Source organism: Watersipora subatra, chromosome 7 (genome assembly GCF_963576615.1).
Source record: "Watersipora subatra chromosome 7, tzWatSuba1.1, whole genome shotgun sequence".
In the NCBI taxonomy this organism is placed as follows: domain Eukaryota; kingdom Metazoa; phylum Bryozoa; class Gymnolaemata; order Cheilostomatida; family Watersiporidae; genus Watersipora; species Watersipora subatra.
The window spans coordinates 29679952-29703708 of NC_088714.1; the positions used below are offsets into that span (position 1 = coordinate 29679952).

The following is a 23757-nucleotide window of genomic DNA, read 5'->3' on the forward strand; positions in this document are numbered from 1 at the left end:
ATGGTGGAAGAATCTGAAATGATAACATTGGGTATCTCCTGTAAGGATCATATACCATATGGACGCCATGTTTATGATGTGCATCCTGCTAACAAAACTCAAGAAAATGGAACCAAATCACTGAGTGAAGGTCTTGGAAATATCAGCATATACGACTCTCATGCCCAGGTGAGCATCGGGCTACATGACTCTCACGCCAGGTAACATCAGTACATAAGATATACCCACAGATATGCATCAGTATATATGACTCACTGACAGTTAGGCATCAGTATATAAGACACTAGCAGATTAGCATCAGTATATATAACTCTCATTCATGGGCAAACATCTTTATTTCCGACTCTCATGAGTAAAAATTAGAATTATATACCTCTTGCTCACACATATTCATCAGCATTTGTGGCTCATTACCTGGTAAATCTTCAAACTATTCAGGCGTTTCATTTGTTTCTCCTAAATAAATTTAGCATTTCATTTTCTGCAACACATTATATAGAACACAGCAGTTTTTGGTGTACTTATCTCTTTCTCGTTAATGGGTGGTGCAGTAAATGTATGGTTATAGTTATTATTTTCGAAAATCCAAATTTAAAAAAGAGTTACTGTACCAAGATTATGAAGAGATTGACTCAGTCTAGCTGGCTGATAGCTGCATCGATAATCATTTGTTTTAGATCAATGAGAGCTGGAGCCAGAGAGTAGTTTCAGCTGGTGGTATTGAAGAATTGTATGCTCGTGATAAAACCGTGATACTAAGTAGTACTTCTGGCATAAACAATGGTAGTTCAAAGATAATCAAATCATACACTGTACAGTCTACCATACAACAGGTCAAGTTCTATATCTTATTCACAGTTTAACCATGCAAAGGAAATGATCTAGTTATCGTCGTGTTATCTTTTTAATTTTTTATTGTTGGCTCTGAATAGAAAATATATTGAGTAATTTTTCTTCCATTCTCCATCAGGTGTTCTGGTGCAGTTTTTTACTTCCCTCCAATGAAGTGGACTCAGAAACGGGTCAAGTTGCAGCTGGTGAGTTTAAAGTAATGGTGACTCTAGGATCAGTACTTTTATCAAGTATTGTTACAAATAACTTTACTTGGTATGTCTAACCTTGTTATTTGTGTGAGCTTTTTCCAATGATGATAGAAACTAACCAGGATTATTTGGCTAATTACTTTAGGTAGGTGTCAAACTATTTCATATATTGATGAGTCTGTTTTTGGGAAAGTGAATAATAATATAAAGGTTAAATATTTTTCTGTGAAAGTTAGAAACTTGTTTAAAAATTTCCTCTGTAAATTTTTGTAGGCGAAGTACAGACAGGATTTTGTGTGGTCGAGTGCAATTGTGTAACTGTAGTGACAGATGAGGGTCAGGAGCACTATGTGACCTTGCCCTTCCACGTAGTACGGGCTTGGCCTCTCGAGAAGGGAATTCTTTTTCAAAGGGCTTTGGAAAAAACCAGCACTGTGACTAATACCAGGTACAGCCTAACATATTGCTCGAGACATGAATAGGCAAGTTTGGCAGATTTATCTCTTAGGTATAGTCTTGTGATTTGCACTGGATCTGCAATAAAGTCTAGAAAGGACAATTTATGTTATAAGTGCTAAGTCGTTCAGCAATGAGTTTTAACAATATTGCATTACCTGTGAGTTACCTGGTGTATAACCTCACAGTTATTGTCCACTTCATTGTTAACTTATTTTTATCCCAACTTAACAGTTGGGAGAAAACCCCTTTTGCCTTTTTATAATGCTTGGGCAGACAAGTATTTTACATGTATATATATATGTATATATATATACATATATAATTAGGTATATATACATACATATATATATATACATATATATATATATATATACATATATATATATATAGAATAATTTAAAAGAAGATAAAAATTTTGACTATTATATTTACACTACTAATAGTTTCGTGTTAAAAACACTCATCAGGTGACATTCATTTTTATCAAGTATTTTCATCAGGTGACAATGAATGTCACCTGATGAGTGTTTTTAACACGAAACTATTAGTAGTGTAAATATAATAGTCAAAATTTTTATCTTTTAAATTATTCTATATGCACTGCCTTTATGGCATTGAGCACTTTTTAGTCAGAAGATTTCCACTAGATATATTAGTATATATATATATATATATATATATATATATATATATGTAGCATCCACTGTGTAGCATCCAGAACTGTGCAGCATCCACTTTATGTATATATATATATGTGTGTATATATATATATATGTGTGTGTGTGAATATATATATATATATATATATAATATATATGTGTATATATATGTGTATATATGTATATATATATCAAGTAAATTCCAAAAAAATATAATTGCTTACTATTGATAACCCAAATATTTAGCAATTGCCGTAAAACCTCTATTTGAACGCTACCTCTAATAAAATGCCAGTATAGGGGAAGGGTTGACACATAGATTGCATGATGTTCAAATGGAGGTTTCACAGTAATTCTTTAGAAGTATTTGTATTGCTCAGTAATTCTGTGAATTCTTTTGAAATATCTTATAGTAGAAGCCTAATAAATTGTTGTACCGCTTTTCAACAAGCAGCTATTAAAACTGGTGGTTGAAAATAATAATACTTGTATGTTATAACAGAAATCCAATTAACTAATAAGTTCCATGACAGTATATTATTGTCACTCTAAACTTTTTATTAGGTTTAGACAACCTCTAGCTGAAGATAAAATGCTGTAACAGATGGGTCAAATCGGTTTAGAGTTGACATTTTGTAAGCGTGCTCTAACGTAAGCCAATTCTGGAGTGTTTCTATGTTTTTTTGCCAAAAAAAACGCTTTCTCGCTTCAGGTTTTTTGGCCGTTATTTTGTGGTTGTTTTGCTACGATCGAGGTAAGAGTCTGATGATGATTCTTTTTTAAGATCCAATTGTTTTTACAGGACATGATGTGAAATCATTTGTTTGTTGTATCTGCTCGAAAATGATGTCTTCCGATGCACACAAGTGGTTATATACTACCTATTCTGACTGAGTTTAACATCCTAGTGCTTGTTAACCTAGAGTTCTTAGGAAGTCAGAAGTAAACTCACTCTTCAAGAAATCATGAGAAAATTATTAAATATTGGTTTGAATTAATAGCGCCTAGATGTTTTAAGAACATGTAATTATTTTTGTGATTTCAAGAATTGATTTGTCGATTGAAAAAAACTGTTCTCTCTTACAGTTCTGCCCTGCCTATCTGGTTTTCCATGCTGCACCCACTTGCTGACCTTTCTCCTGTCATCTGTCGGTGTGGAAATGAGCTTTCATATGTCTCAATGTCTAACCAGCATATTGTCTTCATCTCCAATGACTCTTCTCCCTATCTCGCAGTCATCTATGATGCTGAGAGCAAGTACCACTCAATGTACATGATAAGACGAACAATGCCAGAGGTATGTTGTAATGCTGAAGACTACCCTGCTCTATCTGCTGCCAGCATATCATTCATCCATAATTACTTTTTATATGAAAGTTTGACCTTTTCCTTATTTAGTTAGTTCTTTTATGCGAAGTCTTCAATTTTTCTTGATCTATAGTTGATTTTTCAAGAAGGTAATTAGTTTTGAGTTATCAGATTTGCGTCATAAAAGCGTTTATATTTTGGTGTATCTGCTCATTTATCATCTTTTCACTTATTATTAGCGGGTCTGTCAAGAACTTTGAACTATTATTATTGCTCTTCTTGGGCACGTTAATGAGCACTTTACAGTTAATGAATGCAATTATGATTAACCAATTCAATCATTGTCTTTCTGATTTTCTGCTCTTCAAATCCAAACTTCAATATTACGGAAAATTATTATTTTGTAAAAATATATGATTGTAAAAGGAAAAATTGAAATGTAGCTTATGCATTTGTTACCTAAATCATCTTCGTCACCTGCATTATCTTTTCTTATTATCAAATTGCTACTTTTGTCATATCTATTTGCTTGAGAAGCCAAAACTATTATGTGAAACTAGGAAAAGACGTAAGAAAAGTCTGTTGTTTATCTTACTTCTTAGCTAGTTGGAATTCAAATGAATCATTTGCATGATAGCATGATATGTTTGCTTTATGAACCTTTTTCAAAATTTACTCACTGGATTAAATTCAGCATCTACATTATTCTAAGTCTGCCTACAGCTGCAGTTGAGTTTTATGAATTATCTCACTTTTATTTCTTCACTTTTTAACACTTGGTTTATGCAGGAAGAGAAGACATACACTGAATTAAACATGACACGAGCACCTGAATCTAGCTGGCATCCCAGACATCTTGCTGCAGGTTCTAGTCAGACTGGTATGGCCCCAACTCCAGGAGGTCCCGCTTTCACTGGTTTTCTCACTCTTTCCTCTGTCCTCAGGTAGTCTGTTCTGTAATGATGCTTGACTATCATTTCCGATTTCAGATATGATGCTACTGGAAATTATAATAAGAGTAATCACACTAGCGTCCTGTTTTTTGAATAAAATCTGTAAGCCTGTGCAGATCCTGAACTAGTTGTAGGACAGCACTGAAATTATGTCTTTAACTGTAGTTTCTGATCACTCTTTGAATGTGACTGCAGACCCGATGCTAATAGAACAATTTACTATTTATGAGAAATTCCATTTAAAGTTATTATATAAATAAGAATTAGATTGTGCTGCATTTTAGTTTATACATAAAAAATGAAATTGTGAGATTTTGTTTCACAAATAAGCATTTTAAGTCTGCTGAAAGTTTCTGAAATTGTTTCTTTTTGTACTTGTCTATGATCAATTAAAAGTTAGCACACAATAGAAGATTGGTTGACTATTACAGTAATAGACCGCTTTAATGACATGAGGAGGTAAAATTCACAAAACAAACTGTGATAAGTTATCATTTGTATGCAAAGATGCCCATCAGGATACTGATGGAAAATATTCTTGAAAAAGACTTAGCAGATGTTTTTGTTTAAAGAATACCCTTGTCAAAAATTTTCACTGTCTCTGTTATGCATTTTATTGCAATTGGTTAAAAGCAGTCACAGTAGTTTGACAAATAGGACCTAGTAAGCGCTGCTGTCGTTGAGCTGTCATGTTATATACTTGATAAATCATCTAACCAGTTAGCTTCTCATAGAAGGGAACTTTTCAAGGTAGTTGCTTGTGAATCAGCAACTATCTAGTCTAACTGGCCTGAGCGCTGGGGTTCATGCTAGAATTTGCTCACCTTCAGATAGCCCATGACCATACAACTAGCTGAGACTCTTGCTGAATCTAGATCTTTGTTTGACGAATAAGAGCTCTAATGCCATGACAAACACAATATCGCATGGTTGACAATTGTTAATATCTTTCTTAAAAAATTGATGTACTAAATGTTGATGATATTATTGTGAGCTGGCATAATAATGTCGTAGTTATTGGTGATCATTAGTGCTAGCAATCAAGTATCATCTTTAATCAAAAACTGACAAAAGGAGGGCATCTTTGAGGGCAATGTCTGTCAATTGTGCAATTCTAAGAGAATTTATTTTGGTGAATTTCACATTGGAAGTGCATTTCATACCTCAATTTAATCTAGAGTTAAGGTTTTCTTTAAAACAAAACAAAATAAATTTGGTCTATCAAAAGGGTTTTTACTTTCTTCACTGTCACGTTGCCACACATTCAACAACTTCAGATGGCAGCACATTTAACAACTCTATAAAACAGTCACATTGTTTATATTAATCTGATGATGTTAGCTACTCCAAACTAACAAGTAAACCCGAAAAATCTTATATACTATTGTTAAAAGCTTGGTATTTTTCTACTGAAAAATGCAATGAAACAACACCAATAAAACAGAAGCCTAGCTTTTTGCCGTATATCAAGACCCAATTTGCTTCTTTGGTTGCTCTTACTGACTGAGTGGGTACAGCTCAATTAGTCTGAAATCCTATTACAAGGAGTTTTCTGCATCCATGGGTGACTTGTTCTTTTAGTTCAGTCATTTTCACAAATAAATCCTGTATCACAGCATTTTAATTTATATACCATATATCCATCATTCTTTTTCTAAACAGCTTCAATAAACCCTAGAATTGCTAGCTCTGTAATAGCAATAACAAACGAAAAACTATGTTTATGCTAGTTTTTGCATGAAAGATTGTACCAAAAGTTAGTTTTGGATTGATTTCTTTTCAGTGGTGAAAAACACCCAACATAAACTTTAAATATATTATTTTGTATTTCATTCTATTCTACACATGTATGCAAATCCTGCGAATTCATGAAACAGCAATATGTTTCGGTGTGATGGCTATCATATTTATATTGAATATGTTACAATAATGAAATTCTAACACATCTTCTTCATACTTCAAAGGGAATATGACAGAAAGCCCTATTAATTATAGGAAACACTTCCCTCTTGTCATTTAATCTCCATATAAATTTCCATTGTCTTTTCTTAGCCTTTTTTGTGACAATTCTTTCATGTGGTCCTGGCTACACATTGCTCTAACTGTCTACCAAATTCATTCAAAAGTTTATGTAATACCTATTTTTAAATTAGGTTGTTGCATATGTCATTGTAGTTTGTATAATACCTAAAAAAACTTGCTAGAAAGGCAACAAAAACCGATTTTGATACTTTGAAGAGCTAACAGATAGAATTTTGTAATGGTTTTGTTCCTGTAACTTTGCTGTTCACTAAGCATACTCAAAGTTTTAGAAAATCAGTCACTCAACAAACCACCACAACTATTAGCGTGCGTGTACACTAATCTTCAAGAGATTATTCCATAGGTACATTACTCTCAATTACAACAATGTTGTCTTTCCCGCAATAATTTTGTGCATATATATCTAGTTTACCACTGTCAAGTTTTTTGGGTTAGCGGTTAACAATTTTTTACCCATTGTCATTTGTCATTATTGAGTGGCTCTTAAGGTCTCCATGTAGAATTTGCACTGGATCATAGCTACAATCACTCATAAATTGTGTTAATAACTCAAAAGATTTTCATGTTCATATTTTATAAGTAACATAGTTCATCAGACTGTAGAACAACTAGGTGCAGTGTAGAGCAACTTATTTTAACCACCGCTTGTCGAGCTTATTTCTGCCGCCTACTTTATTGTGAAGTTTTGAACTAAACTTTTTTCTATACATAGTTATATCAACCTTATTGTTGTGTTACAGTCCAGCAGCTGCATCGATGTCTCCACGAGTTGGGGCAACTCTTGGTACACCCTCACTTAGGGGGCATAACCGCACTAACAGTCCCTTCCACAGCAGACTTAACCCCACTCTTAGGTTGGTGGTTCCGCTTAGTTCTTGTCTTAATACAGCGGCTCATTCTTCAACTTTGTTTTTAGGCTTATTTACTGTTTTATACTGTGTGTTAACTATTAGAATGTGGTAAAGACCTTGTGAAAAGTATAGCAGGGAGATAAGACAAGCGTAACACAACTCCAATTATCGGATCAGAATCATACGCTTGATAGAAAGCTAATTGGAGAATAAAGAATAATTTTGCTGTGTTTTTGTTGTTTTCAAGTTTCAGCACATAATTCATGTCCTTATTTGTTGCTGTTTTGGGTTTTGTAGTATAAACTCACCTTCACTGTCGCACCTCTCAGCACTTCACAGGCAGACTCTGGCTTCACCGTCCCTCTCAGCTTCAGTTGCCCACTCGTCCTTCACCTCAACCGGCAATCATCAACTGCTCGCACAGGATCTCAACATGCCTTCCGACATGCTCGAGCCAATACGACCTGACATCTGCCTCCATCATGTTTGGACTGACTTCTCATTCAGGTATGCATCCACACGTAAATTCCCTCTAGTTTTCTTTCTGGCATTACGATATAAACTTTCTCTAGACAAGATTTCATTTATCACTTTCGAGTTGGCCATGTTATCAGGCCCATATATAGTCTTATCAAGCTATGAACCTTCCAAACACAAATATATCACTTTTAGTAATTATATTGGCTAGAGTTCAAGATCACTGTCAGTACCTTTTTCATTTGCGAAAGTGTGTATATAAGCTGCTCATATTAAAATTCATAGATAAAATCTCCATTATCAAAATTTACCAAAAATATGACAGGCTTTTTAAAAGAATTTTTATGACTGGAGAAGTAATAATACCACAAATACTGTGTAAAATTTTGCTCATCTATGTTAGAAGCAACAGTTTAGTGTACTTAAAACGAAACAGGAAATTGAAACTGATTGGATCAATGAAAAGCCTAAGTTCTAACATTGTGGCTGTCAATACAGCACATTCTTTCCAATTTCAGTTATAGAAGATGTTGTCTTGTAGATCTACTCGAGGTCTTACACTCTTGGGTCTTATACACATACACTCATCTAGCTCTACAGCTACTCTGTACCTATGCGTTTTATAAGATATGTTTATCTGTTGAACTTAACATTAGTGGCGCAAGAGATCAAATAGCCATGGCGAAAAATGGTAATGATCAAGGAGCAACTGAACTCTGTTTGTTTTTATGCTGATAATGAAACACAGAAACTAGTAGAGCGATAATTATGATTGAACTTGCATGAAGTACACATGAAGAAACTCATCTTGTTTTGTTCGTACATGTAATTCAAAGCATAGTTCTACAACTAAGCAGCTTACGATTGATTTGATGATATGGATAAACATAAAGCATTGAGGTCTCATAAGAGCTGTCTAGTTTATATTTGTGCCTTCTAACTTTTAAATCAGCTTCTTGATCAGCTCCTATGGCGTATGTCATCCAACAATCTGCTATTCCGCATAAACCGTATAAGCAGCAATTATACAAAGCAGTACTTCTTCTCAAAACATTAAGGTAAATAAATTTCTCTGAGGTGGTTTCAAATTATTAGAGTCGCGCAAGTTTTCTGATGTGGCTACCATCTATAGGTAATGCCATTTGGAAAAACACTAAGTTTTTTTGTGAATAGCTTCGTAGTCTATAGAATACAGAAATCGGAACACCTTTTTGTGTACAAAGACTAAGAGTTTGTAGCAGCTTGTGTTGCGTTTGTGATTGAAGAGTATTAGATATGTTTTGTTGCAAACATTTTACTACTAAAATAGTTTTAGACAGATTTTCTTTTTGCAAGGCTTTTTCTTAGTTATTATTTTGTTATGCCACTGTACAGTTCCATAAGTGTTGAACACTAGAAATAGATGACCTTCACAAGTGCATACATACGCTTCCCATGTATACTGTTGTTTCTTTTCAGCAGCAATGGAAAAGCATCCAAGATATTTGCTACAACAGATCAGTGTGGCCAGAGCTATCTTTGCATGCTCATTCCTTCCTCAGTTTGTCTCAGGTAGCTCTTTTTTGTGTCATTTTAGTAGATTTTCTCACTTTAGTTGTCAGGTGCAACTAAATATTACTGGAACAGACAGCAGTGATACATAAGCTACTGTATGCGAAACTGTTGCCTTAGGTGTTGGTATTTATGTCTGGATAACATTCTAGACTATGTGCTCCTATCTTTGTGTCTATGTACTGCAGGTGAATACATGTTCTTTTTTAACTCTGTTAACTTTTATCATTGATATGACACACTTATGGCTGCCAGGTGTATCAAGATTAGCACTAACATCTCTGCAACGGAATCTGTTATATTTGGGAATGCTGTGAACATCTCAGCGCAGGATGCTTGTGACATTTCCTCCCTCAACATGATGGCTGTCCTGGACATGCATTCCAATGTCCTTCTCTACTCTGGTCCCACTCAGGTCAGTTGTTGTCTCTTCACTAAAGTTGGTTGTGTCCTCGCATCCTTCAACTGAGTTGTCTTCTCTTTCTGCTCAAACACTTCGATGAGATGTCTCAATAAACGTCGCATCTAAGATGCCTCTTGCCGCGCAGCTCAGATATCTTCTTTCTCTACTGTGGCTAGTTGTTACCTCTTGTTACTCTTGAATTGTCTTCTTTCCAACCGGATCAGTCTTTATTTCATTCAATGCTCTGCTGAGTTGTCCTCTCTCTACTAAAAAAACTGCGCTAAGTCGTCTCATTAAGCTTCCACTTTGCAAAAGACTAGTAAAAATAAAGTGTCACAAATAAGTTGTGACCAGAATGGTCTTTTGCTCCCAGCAGCCTTTTCCTATAAAGAGGCAATAAGGTTGCTATCAAAATAATTTATCTGAACTTCAAATACAAATGAATCTTTGCTTTATCTATTGTATGTTATCTTTTTTCTGTAGTTGGCTATAGTTGTTATTTCTATGCTGGGATGAATTATACTCTAGTTTCATAGAAGGGAGCTGCTTCTCTCACTTTTGCTAAGTTGTCTTCCTGGTGGATTCAAACAGCAAAATAGGTTTCTATGCAAATTACCTGAAACTAACTTAAGGTGTTTGACTTCATGGTCTTCTGGTTTTGTCTTATGGCCTTTCGATAATAATACCATAAGTTTTGAACCCAAGCTCAGTAGCATATGCTCACCTTTACTTGGATCTAGTTTTCATATAGTATAGTCATTATAGTTACTCAAGTTTGTTCTTAAAACTAAGCCTAAGTAAAAGCTGCAAACAGATATTTATGGGAAACTCGTGTCATTGCTATTTATTGCCCATTATGCACCAGACCTCGCATTCTCTTAATGGTTATGTATCTAGTTTATTGTGGAAAACACTTATTGGTTTACACTCTCACAGTAACCGATTTTCTCACAGTCAAACATGTGGTAACAGGTATAAGTGACATGTGGTAACAGGTATAAGTGACATGTGGTAACAGGTATAAGTGACATGTGGTAACAGGCCAAACCTATCTTAGTAAGTGACCTTCATTTTTAGATCTTTTTTTATTTTATGATCATTTTAAGACTTTAAGATCATTCGCCCTTTCTCATCATCAGCCAACTTTCTCATTAAAGCACATAAATTACATAATTTTTTATTATATAGTTCAATACACCAGAGTCTTGGCTTTAGAATCAGCCTATATTCAATACAGAAAGAATAATAGAACCATGAAAAACAGGGTGTCAAAAGTATGTCTTGCAATAAAAAACACTTGGTTGTGGTTCCCACACTGTGATGTCACAATTATTATTTAGCCTTAGGTAGTCGATCCCTTTCGCTGCCATTAAGGCTGCGCTTTTCTGTGACAATCGGTGCTGTTAAACCCAGAGAGCGCTAATAATAAACTAGGATTCTAGATAATTTCAACAATGCCCGGGAATCGTGCTAACCCCCCCCTTCCCGACCAATACAAACACATGTTCTGGGTTAATTAATTATGCTTCAATAAGTATACTGTCATTGATAAAGGTAATGAAATCACATCGATTAAATTGTGACCTGCGGTCTATATGTCAATCGCACTTTCGCGAGATCACGCAATGCTTGAAATTAATTAGTCTCAGTCTGTGACCCTCAACATCACAATAAAAAGAGAGAGCTAGTGCATAATATCATCGGGAAAACATAGTATGGTGCTTGGAATCTGAGTTATTTATCATAGAAATAATCTGTACATGGAGAGCTAATGACACTGATTCCTTTGTCATCTTCATTGGTTCTCGGGAGTTGTCCTACCTTTGCCTGCCACTAGCGTCATTATCGTAGTTGATAAGTATAAGCGGTAAGCAATAAAATAAGCGGTATGAGCTCACAACAACGCATATGAAAATTGTGACGTCACAATTTTTGAGTCTATACCGTTGAACATTCCTGCGGTAGAGCTCTGGGGAAATCCTATAAACACCAACCAATGTCTGTCTCACCATGTCAAACAATGGCTCACTCGAAAGCCAAGACTCTGCTATATTGAAATATATGAAAAAGAAATTATGTAATTGATGTGCTTTATGTGACAAGAGCAATCTTGTCCGCTACACTCCGCTAAATCCGCTACACTCGGCATGCTCTAAAATTTTAAGTGTTATCTGAAATGTTATCTAAATGTTATTCTAAATGTCAAAATTCTATTTCTGTTACTGTTCAAGTCTCCCTACAAAGGATCATCTTCATTAAAATCTACTTTTGCTTAAAGAATAGAGAAAGCATAATATTATTATGCTTTATTATTCATCTTGAGGTGTTGACTGATGTTCTAAAAAAAGAATCAAGGAGATTGACCAACCAGAAGCTGAGATATAGCCAGCCAAACACAGGCCTACCAAAAAACAAAAGTGTTTTGGTAATCATCAATATATGACGTATGAAATCGACTTGTGTGTCATTGGTCAATTAAGCCAACTAATGCGCTCTCCTATAACAATCACGGCGTTTTAATTGGTTTAATCCCTGGAAGTATAGAACAATCAAATTGGGCCTAACAATCATCGCTCCTAGAATTCCGAACCAGTCCCTCTAACGTGTAGATTAGTTTTAGCATAAAATAATTACACGCATCTATTATTTCGCAACATTTCGCTATCTTGCTAGTTCAGCTCAGTTTTGTTGTTCTCCTACTTAGCTTCCCTATTCAGACTCATCTTTAGCGTTGTTCAGATTTTTTAACTATAGCTAATAAATAGAATCAATTAAATCAATCTCGGTTATCATTTGGAATTTTCTACAAATTATATTAGTTACATCATTTATTCTATACGCAGTTATATTATTATTTTGTATAATATGCATTATGAATATTATATAAATCATAAAAAATAATCATAGATAAGATAATAGATCAATAGAAAAATCAAAGCAAAATTTATCGTTTTCTTTTCTTATAGCAAGAGCAGCACGGTCAAGTTAGTTTTTTTAAGATTATGGCTGTAGTGAACTTCCAGTCTGTTAATAGTGACGATAATCATGAAAATCAACTGAATGCTGCAGTAGATACACAGTAGAAAAATGATGAAGGAACAAAAAGTCCCATTCCTATTTCGTATTCTAAAAAAAACTGCAATCGCGGATATCGCATATAGACTATACACGCGCCGTTCGTTGAACAGATGATCTTCGGAGCATATCCGTGGAGATCGAGTTAAAATTTGAAGCACAATAGTCAAAATCTGCTCTTCTGCTTTAAAAAATCATGACGAGGGGATGTGGGCAAATGCCTTTACCACACAATGTTTGGATGATTTTCCTGAGAAACCAGAGCTAGTATGTAAATTATTTACTATCGCGAGAAGCGTTTCACATCTCGTAGCCAAAACAATCATTATAAGTAACGGCGGTAAGGGTGCGCAACTCCGGCACATGACCATTAAGTCGATTTTATACGTCATAGTTTTCGGGATTTTCGAAGGGTTTTCCTCTGATTCTTTATAAGGTAGACCTGTGTTTGGCTGTCTATATCTCAGCTTCTAGGGGGTCAATCTCCTTGATTCTTTTTTTAGAACATCAGTCAACACCTCAAGATAACTAATAAATCATAATAATATTATGCTTTCTCTATTCTTTAATCAGGAATTGCGCAATTGTTCGTCTACCAAGGCCTCTGTAGCAGTTGGATATGTCATTGTTTGGAGCAATATTTGTCTGTAGGTGTCTCTGCTGTATATACCACGACTCTCTCTGGGTGGACCAGCGCCTAGCCTAGCAGCTACTCCTATACGCCCTAGTCGTAGTTCTATCCTTGCTTCCAGCCGGCCTGGCAGTGCTAAAGCGAGCTCTAAAGCAACAACACCAAATGTTCCTCACATGATGCTCACCACCTCGCCTGAGGTGGGTTTCCGTGGAAAATGAAGACTGGCAATAGGTGTTGATTGAATTGCAGTATTTAGAATTTTTAACAGTGACTTTGTTAGGGCTTAAGAGTGTTTAGCAAGTCTTGTTTAGCTTTGGCGTAGCTGAACATTTTGTGTTACAGCAAAATTTTTTGGCAAGCTTTTTATGTGTGTTAATAATAGTTACAACTGTCATGTATTCTTTTTTATAACAAAGTTTTATGTACACCAATTTTGGATGAATTTCTTTTGTACGTCTCTTTTGCAGGAGCCCAATTGGTCTCCAGTACAGTTAGAGCTCAATGACTCAACCAATATGTTAGTCAAAGCCGCTCATGACTTACCAGACAAAGTTGTGGAAGGTCTGCATTCTGCAACTAAACATCATCTTGTGCTGGTGAGTGTATATCTCTTACAGTTGAGGTCATTGTGTACGCGGTCTTAACCAAGGATTTTTTTTACCGTTATTTTTTGTGAAGAACTATGTTCAAACATTTGAAAACTGCTACAGCCCTCCTCCAACAGCGTGTGATTAAAGAAAAACATGCATCTATCTTCCATAATAATTTTACACTGCTGATCACTATTAAAGAATTTGTTTTCCTTGTAACCTTCCATTCCTTGTTTTCCTTTATTAAATTGGAGCTTTTATTAGAAATAAAGTAAAAAATAAGACTCATGCAAATAGTCATGTCTATTATTCAGCTTCAGCTGTTTACATATTGAGGCTCAGAGACACTCACAAAGTTTATATATCATATATTAGTATCCTGAGCAAATACTTCTGCCATGATGTACTCCTTATTGGTCTTTTGACACCGTTATCAATTTTGTTCTCAACCTACAATTTTGGCAGAACATCTCCAATAAAAATTCAATTGTGTTTGAACTGTGTCTGGTTGGTTTTTCAGCCATGGTGTAAGTGCACTATTTGCTTTTCATGAAGGAAAATTCAGTTTGTAGACGGTTCAGAGATCACATTGCTACAATTTGACTTGTAAACATGTAGTAACTATAGTTGATTTGCTATGCACACAAATGAAACCATTTTTGACTGGACCATAGACAGTGGAAGAATGGTAGGTTTTCTCTTGACTTTATATTCAACTCTGACTTTACTCTATGGCTGGAAGAGAATTAAATAAATAGGGTTACTCTAAACTTTTCAAGGGTAAATAAATTGTAGGAAGTTTTCTTCTGGATCATAGGTTAGGTATACCACTAGTTGTAAACTGCATACAAATTTCATAGTATGTTCAATACTTGCCTTTTAACAATGAGTTAAGTTTCAGCTTTATCACTGTTGTGCACACACATTATTCATTGCAGAACTTAGCGAATGGTCAGATGTGTTCTACAGAGTTGCCTCCTCTATGTACGAATCCAGCAGTAGCCTTGTGTCTGAAGGCCTTCTCTCTCCACCTGCCATCTGCTGTCGTCCTACGTGTAATGCCTCACTGGTATCTCCGCAACCAATCGCCAGGTGGGAGAAGCACCTGATGCCCTCTAACATGTTAGAAGCAGGGTTGCGACGCATTAGGGTTGCGTCTCTAATCATCTTCATTGCTGAGGCATAATTGACACAGACTATCACATATTTGTGACTAATTGGAGAGTTATCACATCTTGCAAATGCTATATAAAAACATTGGTAGTGTGTTTACCTACTGCCAGTTCACTTCAGAAGACTATGACGCAGTCAAATTTTTACATACCAAGTTATTTCGTTCTGAAGTCTGCTATGTACATGTATATTAAAATTGTCATGTTGTTAAAATGCTTTCATAAGTACACACTAACTCATTTAATTCAGTCCACATGCTAGAAGCCTACAATAACTCCTTTAAAGATATCTCTAGGTAATTACATAGCACTAAACCGATTGTTTATATAAAGCTATTTAGAATGTCATCATTAAAAATAAGCTATATATATTATTTATACACATGTATCTTAATACAGTGATATTCAATAAAGAGGTTTTTGTTGTTTGTGCTTACACAATGGAGACAATGAGACACGCTTGTGGATGTATAGATTTAACAATTTCTAAGCTTGGCTGTAAACGAGTTGACAGAAATACTCGTATGTGGTCTATCTTGATTTACGTAACATAGAATAAATACATGTAGTTTAAATTAACTTAGTTTATATCTTTTTATTGTTGTTTTTAAGGTTTTTTTTTAATTATTTTTAACTTATACCCGCTTTCGAACTTTTAGTTTTGAAATTGTAATGCTTCTAAAAAACTTGAACATCGTATGTTGAACGCTAGTTTAGAGTCAAGTCTAGCTTTTCCTGAAATTTTATGTCGCACGTCTGAACATTTGGATTTTAAGGGATTGTAAGTAGAAGTTTGACTGCATATTAACACTTCATATAATTATTTCAGAAATGATATCGCAAGTAAAAGAAACTTTTTGTGGTTCTTATCTTGGCAGGTGATAGAGAGCAAATAGGTTGTGATTCTTATCTTGGCAGGTGATAGAGAGCAAATAGGTTGTGAACTTCACCGTTTCTTAAAGTGGTTGCTTGAAAGCTGTGGAATTCCCGAGAAAACCAGCCATATGGTGAGTCTTTCTTTTATTTGTTTCTGTGCTTGTATTTACTTTTGCTGTTTGTATGTTTTTAGCACTTTTTAGACACCACAGGTTATCATAGACGCCTAAGTGTTTTGATAACAAACTGGACATGACATTACCTTCATTTTTGACTTTTTCCAACTTTTGTTGACTTATTTTTAGGACCTCATGCTTAAAAACATGTTCCTAGCGTTAATAAAGCTTTGCCTAACTCATTGCTTAACACGAGCTGCGTAGTGCGGCGCAGTGTTTGCTTTACTACCGTGTCTGTACATAAAATGAAAAGATCAGTTGGTCGCATTGAGCGAATGGAAAGCATATTTACAGTTCACCAATTTGTTAAAGTAATGGCCTGCCATGTCAGACGCAATACAGCTACTGATGTTTTACAATTCACAGGTCTATGAACTTCTGATTATTCGCTACTTGCTAATAATACTAGTGACAATGATTCTGCTATTCCTTACAAAAATAATAATAGCGATAACTCTTCCAACTCCGTGATCAAGTTGTAACTCACGGTAGTAAGGGGAGAGACCGAAAGTGTCCGAGTTCATTTTGCTGCACTTTGTAGACTTTTCATGGCACAGGTTGAGTAAAAAATTATTTTGAATAATTTAGTGGCAAAAACATTTTCATAGACTTTGTGGTTCAAAAGTTAGGTCCACTTATATGTGCCATTGTCAAATATTAGGTGTTACTGAATATTTAGTTACAGTAAAAAGGTTAATTGGTAACGAAAGAGTTACCGAGAGTGAGCTTTTTTTCGGTGTATTTCATATAACATTATGATTATGCAAGAGGCCTGTTTACATTTGGTAATATGCAAATATGCTTCATGTGTACATCATTTTTAGTGTTGCAAGGTTTCCAGTGTTGTATATATATGTATATAATATTGAAGGGTTACCAATATATATGAATATATTTATATAAATCTCAGAGTTTGTGTGTAGCTCAGTTTTTCCGGCTACAGCTATTCAGGAATAAACTATCCGTTTCATGCTGGCTTTGATCTTGGAACCTCCCGTTCACCAAGCGAATATCTTACCAATTAAGTTACGTGAAGGTGAAATACCATAGTATTATGTTACGACACAACATCACTAAAGCTTGCTTTCACGGCTCATTATTACTCATTATTACTATTATCTCACCGCTTATTAGTAAGTTTAAATTACTAGCTGGCTCAAATTAGTCATTGGCAATGTGACAGGCTAATGGCAAGTGGCAGGCAGCTACATTACCTGTCACTGTTTATAAGCTGATTTTTAATACCCGTGCAATGCCGGGCATTCTGTTATTATATATATATACGGATATGTATTCATATATATTGGTAACCCTTCAATATTCACTCTTTCATGTGATCTTACCTCGTTGGCTTGTTTCTTACTTAAAATATGCGACTCTGTAATGCTATAATAAATAGTGCCATAACACTCATGCTCACTAGGGTCTGTTCAGTATTGTAGTGGCATTAGCATAAGTTATTTGCTGCTAATTTTTTCTCTCAAGACATCCTATGAGATTCACTAAAGGTTTCTTAAATGTCGCACATCTCTGCTTTTTAAACACTCAAGCTCAATAATTCTCAATATTTTTAGCACTCATGAAGACTCAAGTAAAAAAACTTTACATTGAACACTCTTTAGCAACATAACAGCCAGATTCTGTTCAAAATCTGGTAATAAGATAATAAGCCATGCAGATAAATATAATACTAAACTGTTGTAAATTGTCTTACATTCTGTGCATGAGTAGATAATTCAATGGTAAAGCTCATCAAGATTCACATAGAGGGCCAACTTTTACTCAGTTTTCATGGACTGTTTACACCTGATATGTATGGTCTTCATGGTCAAGCTTCTCAATTCGTTACCTTCCTATTTTTCTCTCTCCATAGCTGTGTTTACTCACTAGATGAATTCTTTTATCAAACCTAAATGTCCATGACAAAAATTATGGTTATATCTCATACGGTCTTATGCTTGTTCTTTGTTGATGCGGAGTGATGGGCTCTTTGCAGGCAAGTAGCCATTCCAACTCACCGAACCAGATTAAGAAAAGGGCTAAGACCGAATCTCAGGCTAGTGATTCTGACTTTGACCTGCTACTTTCTAAACCTCATTGTGATGTATATAAGAAGAACAGCAAGCTACTAGGTTTGTCTTACTGTCTATGTTGAATTTCACAGTTTCTCTTCATGGATCCACCTGTTATATTGATTGCTAACTCACAGTACTTGCTGGGCGGAAAGAGTTATAAAGTGGTGTTGTATCATATGTATTGAGGGCATTCTTAAATCTAGATGCATCCTGAACTAAAGAAAAGAATTTACATATTAAAGTGTTTGTTATAGTGCTGAAGCGCGATCAAACCCTCTTAAAGTGGTAGTGCGCGATGATCTCATTGGTCGTGGTTCTTGAAATTGCCGAAAAATACATCTGGACTTGGAAAACTTACCCATAAATCTTTGTGGCCTGGATACACGCAATAACAAAATATGTTTTTGTTTAGCCAATGCGTTGGCGACATATTAGAAATGCATTGTTAATGTATTGTCAATGCATTATTTTGAAACTAGTGTGTTGGTTTATAACTCTATATCGATAGAGACAAAATCAACGCATCTGTGATCGGCTACAATAGTTGATTGCAACCGTGTAGACTCCATTTGATTCATTTCCAAAGCAAGCTAGCTTTATCTAAGATTGACTTTCGAAGAATGAAGACAACCGGGCTTCACACAACCAACAATTTATATATGAACAAAGATATTTTTTTTGTAAAACGCATATGAAAGCCTCTAGTATAACATGGAACTGTTTAAAAAACATTTCAGATTATTCTTTCGGTAATTAAATCTGAAAAAACCAGTTTTGTGTAGTTTGATTTATGTCATGAACCTAAAGTATTTTTGAGTTTGTTGTTTTGATCATTAGCTATGATTGTTTGTATAAGCAAAATTTAGCGATGCAAATAGTTGCATAAATGTTATTGCTATCACAAATTGTTGGTGATCCATATTAGATAGTAAATATTATACTGCAATAACTTCACTGCACAATCCAATAAGAATGTCGAGGTCTTTATGACTAGGGCCAATTTTCATTGGTCGATCTATTTCTTAACACAAGCATTGTTTAGCATATTATTTCTATATAGCCACAGCAAATATCTACACTGCATATTACTGATGTGTTTTGTCAGTGTGTCGAGCCAGCCCTCTGGTAAGGCTGTGGTAATCCATTCTATTCAAAACATGGCTGGAAAGGCCAATGCTTAGGCAATGGCATTGTTGAGGAGTTTCACACATACATTGTACTTTCGACGGGATGCTAGTGTTTGACTAGAATGCTGTTGCATTTGCCCTGCCTTGGTATCTTATTCTGTTTGTAGCAAATTGGCCCCTTTATTTTTCAAGGAGTCATGATTATTCTTTTCATTCATCATAAAAATGAGAAAATCGTAACAGTAACCTTTAGTTGGTAACCTTTAGTCGGTAACCTTTAGCTGGTAACCTTTAGTTGGTAACCTTTAGTTGGTAACCTTTAGTCGGTAACCTTTAGTCGGTAACCTTTAGTCGGTAACTTTTAGTCGGTAACCTTTAGTCGGTTACCTTTAATCGGTAACCTTTAGTCGGTAACCTTTAGTCGGTAATCTTTAGTCGGTAACCTTTAGTCGGTAACCTTTAGTCGGTAACCTTTAGTCGGTAACCTTCAGTCGGTAACCTTTAGTCGGTAACCTTTAGTCGGTAAATTTAGTTAGCCAATGTACATTCAGAGGGAGTATTACTAAAAAATAGCGAATTCATATTAAGCTTCGTAAACACAAGGGTGCATGCTTCATCTATATAACTACTAATACATCGACACAAAGTACCTCTCCCAATATCAGTACTGTAAAGCATCAGCCTGTATAGCCACAAGGTCAAACTACATGTGAGGAAATTAATTTAGAAAAAAGTGATCTACTTAAGATCCAGTCTCTATTCACTTTCTTGCCTTTTAACACGATTTGTTTGACCTACAGCCTCGTTATCGCTTATTTCATTATGAACAAATGTCAATTGGTATCTAAGTTACCTATATCACAGTAAACCATTGCACCATGAATAGTTTGTCATAAATTTTGGAATCAGAAGACACTCAGAATTTTCAAAATTTGAACTATTCAACATCACTGAGGTAAGATTGTCAAAGATCTTCGATGGTTTTTATTTTTTCAAAGAATAGTTGAAACTTAAGATCTTAGACCGACTTTTGGCTTTTTAGGTATTGCTGTTCCCTCCCATTCACTCGCTGACTACATTCAGCCAACAGCTGACATTATGTTGGATGATGAGCTGAGACCAGAGAAGTCTAGTGATGAATATACAAAGGTCAAGCGTGTTGTACAGATATCTGATAATCACCAGAAATCAGACTCTCAGACCCCAATGGCCCAGCATGTCCATGCAGTGTTCCTCATACTGCACCTCTGCTATGAGGTAGATTTGTGCTTACAACTGGCTGTAAACAGTCATAATTATTTGATATATAGGATTGTTGTTAACATGTTTTTGAGCTCAATGAAAAGTTTGTTGATGCTTTGTGAAATACGGCGAACATTGAAACAGTTGTTCTGGAAAATGGTATACCTATGCTCTTAACTTCTTTTCTAAGCTGATAACGCGGGTCTATTCTTTCTTCATCATGCTTTACTCAGACCTTTTAACATTTCCTGTGTTAAGAAGGTATATCGCCTTTTTAAATTTTGTCTATGAGCCTATATTCAACAATCTATTTGTATCTCTGAAAAAAGTTATCATGTTGGAAGAGGGTTACCAATTTTTTAGTACTAAAAATGGAAAAATGGTGCTCAGCAATAGGGTTTTTAATCACTAAGATGGAAATAATGCAAAATAGTTTTAAAGAAACAGATATGCTAAATGCAGTGTTCTCAAATCAAAGCCTACATGTACATTAGTACCGCCTGTATAGCCACTGCATTATGGGCAACAGATATTTGTTGCTAATTAGGCAGATATTCTAGATGAGTAACTTTATATTTTTTTTAAATTTTGAGTGAGTCGAGTGATTGACAAGACTGTGACACAGTTATTGTAACCATAATAATTGTTGTGTATTGCGAACTGATATACTTTAGCTGGTTTTTTTCATACTAAAGTAGCATTACTATTTGTACAATATTCTGATAATGATAAACAAACTCACACTTTTGGCCTACTGCAAAAAAATGACATGCATATATCTCAAATACTGCCTTTTACCTTTTCTTTTTCTCATCTGGTAAGCTTCACTCAACAGTTAGTTAATCTACAATTTAAATATTGCGAACAAATAATCTTGAGTGAGAGTATAACAAGCTAGTATAACCACATCACAGTTTTTGCTCACCTAATTAACTTCTCCGATTTTTAAGTTGTTTGCATTGTTATAAAAATCGTACAAATATCATATAACTCTGCATCCCATGAATGTAAGAATATATTTAACAGTTTTTAGCTTTCGTTCTTGTTCAGGTCTATGCTGGATTATAACCAACTTTGCTTTAGCCAGTTTTTTCTGTACAAAGTTTATATATAATTTATAAATAGTTTGAAGAATAGCATTTACTTAGCAGCCTATTCTCTCATAAGGCAATAATGTTAGAGTACAGCCTCATAAGAGCATGGACTGCATCCCCGAAACTGACAGTTGAAATCTAAGTGCAAACTATTCTTTGAACTAATTATAGGTTCAGCTGCATATATAGTGTTGAGCAATCTTTATTAGCTTCAATCAAGTAATTATTCTTTAGATACTTATTTACTTCAGCAATGTCTATAATTTATATTGACGTAAAACTGGTTCAATTCGTTTTACAGGAAATGAAGTTAAACCAAGCGTTTGCGAAGACGCTAGGCACGATTGCTGAAGTTCTCGCGCAGCTTTCTGTTTTCCTAAAACTCAAAGACTACACAATAATCTACCTTAAAGACTTTCCTCATCTGTCCTCTTTAGACTATGCTTATTGGACCAACTTATCTTTGAACCCTAAGGTGTCTTCGCCTACATGGTTTCCTTCATCAACACAGTCTATGCCTCAGCTGCTCACGAGCATTCTAGGATGTAAACCATCTCATACAGTATACTATCTTCCAGATACAACACTGAGAATTGAATCTCTAGTCAAGGTTCCTAGATTAATTGCTTTTCAATAGATACTGATCTTGGTTGAGGGTGGCTCAGACTGCCCGCATTCATATAGTTTCTCATCAGGTATACTTTAAAACGTGTTTATTCTGAACTTCACCTAAGGACTCATTGAGTGCTTGTAAAGACCTGAAAGTTAAGAAGTCAATAATAGCTTTTTGAAATAATTTTAAACATCATTTGTATGAGTTTCACCAATGCACAGCTATTTTAGTTGAAGCAAGAAAAAAATGTTTTGGCAGTTTTAACACCTCAGTATCTTGTTGCAGCTATACAGCATTTACAGCAGCAAGTGTACTAGCTACGCAGAATTGGACACCGGCTTTCTGCAACCACTACCTTTTGCTAGTAAGTTTGGTACGTCATAACAGGTATTTCATAACAGGTATAGCTGACCTGCTTTATTCTCATAAGTATAGCTACCTTTCTCTCTTATTTAGGTCATTCAGGCTGCAGTCAAACATCACAAGGAGGCTTTTCGGAAACTTTGAGTGATTGCTCATCAACAGAAGAGCTGATGTTGCTGTACATGTGTGCACGAGGTAATAACAACCCTTTTGCTACTACTAACAAATTTAGAAAATTCATTTACTGGCATGAAAAGTTGTTCAATTTCTGGAACCCAACTGGTGAACTTTTGGGTCAGTGCCTATCTTGAGTATTCTCTAGTCATCCCTGTGTCGCTAGCTTCGTTTATAGCTTGACTGTATTAGTATACCTACAATGATCACGTTTGTCGACTATCAACTATCATCAAATAGCAAGGTTATACATATATGCATGCTCGTGTTAAGGCTGGATTTGTCATTAGATTTGAGCTTATTGTATGAAGTCTGATCCACACGTTCCAGGAATAGAGCTACAACTCCTAACGCATTGTGTCAACTTACCTATCTAGTTAGTTTCCTACAATATACTCACACCACATACATATTTATTTGCCTATTTCAAGTCATATGCATGTATATGACTTGAAATCAGCAAATAAACATGTATGTGGTGTGATCATACCTGTACAGAGTGTTATATTCAGCCACTAAAAAATAAAACGTTCAGAATTTAGCCTACATAATCATTCAAAAACAATATTTTACACCTGGATTTTTCATTTTTATATTCAAAATTAGGACAAAATGGGAATTCATTTAATAATTTATAGCTTTTGACTAAATTCACAATCAGTAATAATGTTGTAAATGAGAATTTTAGTTTTCCAACAAAGTGGTCAAGCTCATTTCGCACAGCACTGTAAGTGTTCACATAGGAAATGGCCAGAAGTCACAGGTAGCCAGATTTGGTGAATATGGAGGATGAAGCAGC

General features: G+C 35.1%; 2 protein-coding genes across 2 annotated transcripts in view; both read left to right on the plus strand.

Annotated features, from left to right (window-relative positions):
- LOC137400645 (anaphase-promoting complex subunit 1-like) lies at nt 1-15480 on the plus strand. Its single transcript, XM_068086975.1, has 13 exons — nt 1-168; nt 678-833; nt 971-1037; nt 1317-1491; nt 3248-3458; nt 4259-4413; nt 7206-7319; nt 7614-7823; nt 9252-9344; nt 9600-9759; nt 13474-13653; nt 13924-14052; nt 14985-15480. The coding sequence occupies exons 1-13, from the start codon at nt 1-3 to the stop codon at nt 15153-15155; spliced, it is 1989 nt and encodes a 662-aa protein (XP_067943076.1). The 3' UTR covers nt 15156-15480.
- Nucleotides 15481-18304: 2824 nt separating this feature from the next.
- The window catches only part of LOC137399887 (anaphase-promoting complex subunit 1-like), a 54765-nt gene continuing 49312 nt past the window's right edge, over nt 18305-23757 (plus strand). Inside the window, exons 1-5 of the mRNA XM_068086148.1 lie at nt 18305-18402; nt 20515-20729; nt 22110-22418; nt 22707-22785; nt 22878-22979. Coding sequence (XP_067942249.1) covers nt 20571-20729; nt 22110-22418; nt 22707-22785; nt 22878-22979 — 649 coding nt within the window. The 5' untranslated portion in view covers nt 18305-18402; nt 20515-20570. The remainder of the gene's footprint in view (nt 18403-20514; nt 20730-22109; nt 22419-22706; nt 22786-22877; nt 22980-23757) is intronic.